We start from the raw sequence: 7121 nt of genomic DNA, 5'->3' as shown, positions 1-7121 counted from the left end.
TCATAGATGAATCTTCAATTAAAAAACTACTGCCGTAGATAATTATATGCAATTATTTTAATATAAAAAGAGACACAATCATACTGTCTTGCCAATCCCATCATCCAAGTACCAAACCACACAGATTGAAGCCACGCCATCTCCTATCATCAATGAAGCTGTGATCCTTATCCTCTGTCCCTCGCCCAAATGTCTTATTTTATTTTATCACAAATTTTTAAAATATCGTAGCCATTAATTAATTCATTTTAAAATAAGATGGGCCCCACATTGTGGAATTTTGCCGCCGCCTCTCTTCAGCCCAATGGTCGGCCCCCAATGAAATTCAGGGCTATTTGGGAAATCTAAGATCCGCAAGACTATTCTTTTTGTCGTTAATCGCGTTGGTTAATATTAATAGGTCAAAAACATATTACGTGTGCCTCTCATAACAAAAATAATAAGGTATGCTCCTCTTATCTGTCACGTGACATGACTTTTATCATCCTAAATAAAATACTTAAGCAAATGTGCAATGGTTTACACATCAGCCATTCGGAACTTTTCTATCAATATTTTTATTTTATTTATTATTTCTTCAGTATTTAATATAAAACTTAATTATTGAGTTGATTTAAGTTCTAAATATAAGATCTATCTATCATATTTATCAATTTTTTTAAATTACTCTTATAGATACTCTCTCAATTATAACCAAGTAAAAGAGGAAGATAAGATATTAAGAAAGATGATTATAGTATTTTAGAAAAAATATGTCATAGTTTTTGTAATTAACTAGCTTACCTAACTTCTTTAATATAATCAAATTAGTTAAATAGATCTTATATTAAGGATCGATAGAGTATCATAGATAGAGTAAAATAGAGTTTATAAAAATGTAAAAAAGGTATTCACATACACTTTTAAAATTGAGTGGGTGCAGCTCAACTTTGTGATTATTTTTCAGCCATGTACAATCTATTTTTAATTACATTTAAATTTTTTTTTATTTTGTATATAATTGAAAAATGGTGCACATAATTAAAGAAAAATTGTACCTACTGAAAATAAGTTGCACATGGATTTTTAAACAAATTTCATGTACCTTTGAAAAATAAATTTTGCCATGAAGAATTTTTCTGCAATTTTTTTCGTAAGATATCAAAGTTAATATCAAGAAAATCCTCAAAAATTTAGTTAATATACTTTATATTATTATATTAATATTGAATGAAACCAGAATAATATCCACCAAATGAGGATTGTGGTCAATTTTTTTCCCCTAAAAAATAACACTCCTCCATAATATAACACCAATTTAACTAAAAAAAAAAGTAAGTTAGTAGAAATATGACATATTTTTTTAAAATATTGTAATCATCTTTTTTAATATTCTTTATATCTTACTTAATTGTTATTGAGAGATTATCAGTCAGAATAATTTAAAAAATAATAAATATAATAAATAGATTATATATTGAGACTAAAAATTAATTTAGTAATTAAGTCCTGTATATTAACAACCGGAAAAATATTAGAATAATTAAGAAAACAGAAACGCCGTGACCGAAGAAAATATATTAAAAAGGCTTGCAACAATATAAAATAATACTTATACAGATTTAAGTTTTATTGATTATATGGATCCGTTGATTTTGATTCGCCATTAATTTCTGCGAAACTTCTCTCCGTGGGTCAAACGGAGATGACCCTCAAAAGGAAACCCTTTCCTCTGCATCTCCGCGTCCCGCTTTCCCTGTTATTTCATCCTTTTATATCCCTTTTATTTTTCATTGGATTTTAATTAACCTATTCTTGTTACTTTACCTGCAAGCTTTCATTTTTATAATTTTCTCATAAAAAGGAGAAAATTTTCCTTCCGCTCTGGAAAAATCAGACCGCAGTACTATTCAAAGCCGGCAAGAATCCTCTGGGCTTCTAGCGTGTGTGGTGACAGAACGAATTTTACTCGCTTGGGTATGTATAGGTAACACCGGTCAGAATGATTTGTTGGGTTTTGCTTTCAGCGACAATAGAGGCTGCTTTTATTTTCAGCATGAAGCGTTCGAGCATCTGAATGGAGAGAAGCGAAGCGCGTGCGCTTTGATTTGTTGAAGGATTTGTCTTGTTTAATCGCGAAGGTTCTGAAGGACAGATAGAGTTGTCCAATCATTGGCTTTTGTTAATGAATTGTGGATTATAGATTGGCTGATTCCGGTGAGGAAGAATGAGATCATTGTAGGTTTTTGTCTCGGTCAAATTGCACGGAGGAGTAATGGTTTTTGTCCTTTGATCTGGAATCTGCCCAGTATATGTATGTGGATTGAAGATTCTCTTTTCTGTCGCAAATTGGGAATTTAAGTGGTGATTAATTGACTCTTGGATTTTAATTGGGTTTGAGTTTCTCCCATGGATGAAGCTCAGGTTGGCTCTGGTTCCTTACCTCCTTTCCTGGCGAAGACATATGAGATGGTGGAGGATCCTTCCTCGGATTCGGTAGTTTCTTGGACCAGCACTAGTAAAAGTTTTGTAGTATGGGATCCGACCGAATTTGCAAGGGTTTTGCTACCAAGATTCTTTAAACATAATAACTTCTCGAGTTTCATCAGGCAGCTGAATACTTATGTAAGAAGATCGAATCTTCTCACGTTCTTGTAGTTACAGCTTGTTTTGCATTTCATTTTTCCTTTCTGTGTTTTGATAGCTTAGACTGTGTTTGATCATTTTCCCTCTCCTTTTGAACAGGGTTTTAGAAAAGTCGACCCAGAACGGTGGGAATTTGCGAATGATGATTTTATAAGGGGAAAACCACATCTTTTGAAGAGTATCCATAGGCGAAAACCAGTTCATAGTCATTCTTTGCAGAATCAGCAGGGACATGGGCCTTCTCCATTGTCTGAATCAGAAAGGCAGAATTTCAGTGATGAAATAATGAGGCTTAAACAAGATAAAGAAGTACTTGCCTTAGATTTACAGAGATATGAACAGGAATGGAAAACTTGTGAGATACAAATACATTGTTCAAGCAACCGTTTGGAAAAGTTGGAACAGAAGCAACAAAAGATGGTTTCCTCAATTTCTCAAGCCTTGCAGAAACCTGGGGTTGCTTTAAATCTCTGGTCACTTTCAGAATCCCCGGATAGAAAACGAAGGATGCCGAGAGGTGGATCCTTTTCTGATGAAGCTAGCATTGAAGATCCTATGGAGACTTCTCAAATGTTACCTAGAGAAATCTCCATGCTGACATCAGACATGGAGCGATTGAATCAGCTGGAATCATCTCTGTTATTCTGGGAGAACATTGCACTTGACTTTGGTGATACCTTTATTCAGGGTTCTTCAAACTTGGACTTTGATGAGTCTACAAGTTGTCCTGATAGTCCATCTATATCGTGCGTGCAACTAGATATTGAAATTCAGCCAAAGTCATCTGGAATAGACATGAATGCTGAGCCTGCTGCATCTGCTGTTCCTGAGACTGTTCCATCAAAAGAACAAGTAGTGGAAACAACCACCGTGGCGACTGGTGTTAATGATGTCTTCTGGGAACAGTTCTTGACAGAGAATCCCGGTTCGTCAGAGACACAAGAGGTGCCGATGGAAATGAAGGATTCTGGTGCCAGAAAGAATGAAGGAAAACCTATTGAAGTAAATAGATTTTGGTGGAATGTGCCGACTGTAAATAATCTTCCGGAACAGATTGGGCATCTTAGTCAAGCAGAGAAAACTTAATTGCAGTGAATTACCATCCGGCTTGTGATGCCCAACAAAAATTTTAGGTATGATTCGTTTGCTCTGCAACAGTAATATTTCACACGGTCACACGCTGAGTTGAACGTTTCTTCGTCCATTGATTTCAGTGGATTAGACTGTTCACTAATCTGACTGTGTTTTGTTCTTTTTCACTTTTTTTTTTGAGGGGGGGGGGTGGTTGCAACTAGTCCCTGTGTTCTATTAGGACTAAACCTTTATGAAATTGTGATGTTGGCATTTTTATACTTCACCATAGGGAAAAAATTATTTGCAGATGCCCTTTGATGCTTTCTCCAGCGAGAGTGACCTTTGAATTATATTGAAGATGATGATGTGATGTAATTTTCAAGAATTAAAGCTTGTTTTTGCCATTGTGATCTAGAATTGCTATATCCTATGGAGGGAGGAAGAGGCGAAGGGCACCAAATTGTGACAGTTGAATTTGGATAACGAGAGCATTTCTGCATATGTCATGAATATTAACTGTAAATAAGACAAGTGAGAGAATACGCAATGTAAATTGATGTGTAAGAGTAGAAAAGACTATTGGTTTGATATTAATAATTTAGTTTTTCACTTACGGATAAGATGTTACTGGAAAGAAGGATACTGAAAAATACAAGATATTATGCATATTCGTCACTCAAAAACTCCTCAATACTATGTGGCTTACCACAAATGAGTACCATGTGCAAGAAGTTTGATTTGACATATAATACAGTAAAAAGTTCAACATAGTTGCCCAGCAATGAAGGTCATTGTAGGTGGGGTTCAACTACATAATAAATCTTATGGCTACTTAAAATCGTCTTTTCTGTGTTATAATTCATTCACTTTACTGGGGGTTTAAAATTAATGTGATTTGCTGCACCTATGCGATTGTATGAAAGTTTTACCCTGGATATTTTCTCTGCGTAGCAAGGGCTTATTCTTAGTTGTCATGTTTTGAACGAAAGAATTGCAAGTTCTGTAAATCTCTTGATATATGGAGGGGTAGAGTAACATAGATGCTACTTGATGTTGGTCTGCTGTCCAACCATTTGGTGAAATTCTGACATCATCACATTCCTTACTTGGTGAAGGTTCCTTTTGTTTTTGGGCCTTATGTTGAAGGTCCTTATAACAACTGAATTTTCTTTGGGCATTAAAATATAGATCCTATTACAAATAACTTATTATAGCAAAAAATTGATGAGTAATTAAGATTTTGTGGCATGCAATATCTGCAAGGCCATTAAATAGCACATTGCAGGGCTTTGATACCAGTTTCAATAAATTACTTGGCCATTCTTTTTGATGACAGCTTTCGTCATATGGGAATTGGTACATTGTTTTCAAGTTTAATGATTGGGAAGTGAGTATTGTTCTCAAGTTTAATGATTGAGAAGTGAGAACCTTGAATATAAGACTGATAGTTGGGAATGAAAAATCCTACGCTATATGATGAGAAGCTATGCACATAATTTCTTATTGGAATCAGGCTGCCTAATCTTACTACTAGTTCCTGGATTAGGCAAATTGTTTTGTTTTAGTTTTAAGTTTGTGAAAGAAAAAAAAGAAAAAAAAAAAGAAGAACGATTATTATGGTTCAGGTGACAAGTGCGCGCATGCTCCTCTGTGTGTGTGGAGTTCCATATTAATTGAAAGGTTGATTCTTGCTGCTATTTGGCTCTCTATTTGATCAGAATTCTATATTTGACACGTGTGTTTCCAGCACACTATTTAACTAGTTTATATCAGAGATGTTTGGAGACAATCTGGTCCTGTCTTATTCCATGCTTCTTTTGGACCTGTCTTTTCTGAAATGGGAATGGAATATATTTTTAGCTCTTAGAGATTGACAAAAGCAGTTGACCTGACGTGTTGTATCGTTACAGGTATCAGGATTTTGATTGAATGCGACAATTGGCTTCAAATTGGGTATTGCGCCAGAGGCTGGGTGGGCTTGTGGATATGAAGACAATTTGAATTGCTAATTGCAAGCTTTGATGCCAGACGTGTAAAGCAAATACTGAAGGCTTTCCACCTTTCTCATTTCGGAACTTTACTTGCGCTGATTTTTGTTCGATAGTTGTTTGTGGATTGGAGTTCCTCTGCCCTAGCTCTGGCAGGAACACAAAGGTGAATATACTGAGATGGAAACAGGGCGCACCTTGCACACAAAAGAATCTGCATTCTGGAGTGTCCAATGAATTTGAAGCATGGATGCTCTGCTTGGTGAAAGTGGTTCATGCAGTACAGTGGCATTATGTGATGCATGTAAGCCAACCTTACTCAGCGGGATAATGTTGCTCCTTCTTGTTGTCGTGGATGGTGATGCTCTGTGGAAGTGAATGAAGACGGCAGATTCAGAACTTGCAGATATCTCAGTTCTGTTGGGATTTATTGCATGGGATGAAACTATGAAAGATGGATCTGAACTTAAATGATTGTTAGAATGTAGATGTAACTGAGGCTAGCTCCAATTTTTTATTGGATGGATTGAGATGTTGCACAGCCTTATCAGTTATTTTTGTTTGATCACCTGTAAAATTAACTCTTAGCATGTAGCTTTTCTCTAATTTATGTACCATTCATTTCCTCTTTACCAGTTTCTTCTCTCTATTACTTCAGGTACAGGACATTTCCTCATGTGGCCTAGTAGCCAAAAAGCCAAATCTCCAAGGCTGTATTTTTCATGCCATTGAAAAAAATTCATAATTATATGTAAGTTAAAGTATATATTTGATTTTTTAATTTTGCACAAAATTTAAATGTGGTCTTTTAACTTTGAAAAAACATATATTTGGCCTTTTAATCCTAAAATTATTAGGCTTCAATGATTTTTTTATAATGATCATGGATTTTTTGAAAATTAAATTTAATATGTTAGTATTTGAGAATGTTTTATCAACATTTAAGATCTAGATGTCATCATTTTTTTTAAAAAAATTTAGAGTTAAAGAATTAAAGATATATTTTTTTAAAGTTAAGGGGTTAAATTGAAACATTATACAAAATTAAAAGATTAAATATATATTTTAGTCTTATATGTATTTATAAATTGGAGTTGAAGCGTCCTCATTTGAATTTTCTTATTCTTCACTCATTGGTACGTTGCATCCAAGGAAGTTGATTCCGAGCTGTAATCCATACTTGTTCTAGTCAAATTCAATTCGGTTTTGGTCAAGTCAAAGATTGGATCTGCTCCCCTCATTTGGGACTCTTGGTAGTTGGTATATGTATTATGTGTACTTTTATTATTATTATTATTCAATAATATTAGTTTCTTTCTATCATTTCTTTTATTAAAAGATTGAAGAGATAATTATTCTAAAATTATTTTTATTGCATTTTCTTTCTCATTCCATTTTACATATCAAATTGATTGAGTTTAATGAGTTTTTCAA

At 34.3% G+C, this 7121-nt stretch overlaps 1 protein-coding gene across 1 annotated transcript; it reads left to right on the top strand.

The window, feature by feature from the left end:
- Nucleotides 1-1727: 1727 nt before the first annotated feature.
- On the top strand, nt 1728-6322 carry LOC114715121 (heat stress transcription factor A-4c-like). Its single transcript, XM_028899914.1, has 3 exons — nt 1728-2604; nt 2725-3758; nt 5610-6322. The coding sequence occupies exons 1-2, from the start codon at nt 2389-2391 to the stop codon at nt 3709-3711; spliced, it is 1203 nt and encodes a 400-aa protein (XP_028755747.1). The 5' UTR covers nt 1728-2388; the 3' UTR covers nt 3712-3758; nt 5610-6322.
- The last annotated feature ends 799 nt before the right edge of the window (nt 6323-7121 follow it).

This window comes from Neltuma alba, unplaced genomic scaffold, assembly GCF_004799145.2.
Source record: "Neltuma alba isolate B1F8T4 unplaced genomic scaffold, ASM479914v2 tig00011575_pilon, whole genome shotgun sequence".
Taxonomy (NCBI): Eukaryota; Viridiplantae; Streptophyta; class Magnoliopsida; order Fabales; family Fabaceae; genus Neltuma; species Neltuma alba.
Note: the sequence above shows the minus strand (reverse complement) of the source record. Positions and strands in the feature narration are given on the sequence as shown.

Excerpts from the sequence above, each read along its gene's own strand:
- LOC114715121 (XM_028899914.1), top strand. The coding sequence starts at position 2,389 with ATGGATGAAGCTCAGGTTGGCTCTGGTTCCTTACCTCCTTTCCTGGCG. Across the intron at positions 2,605-2,724 it reads TCAGGCAGCTGAATACTTAT|GGTTTTAGAAAAGTCGACCC; the intron begins GTAAGAAGATCG and ends CCTTTTGAACAG.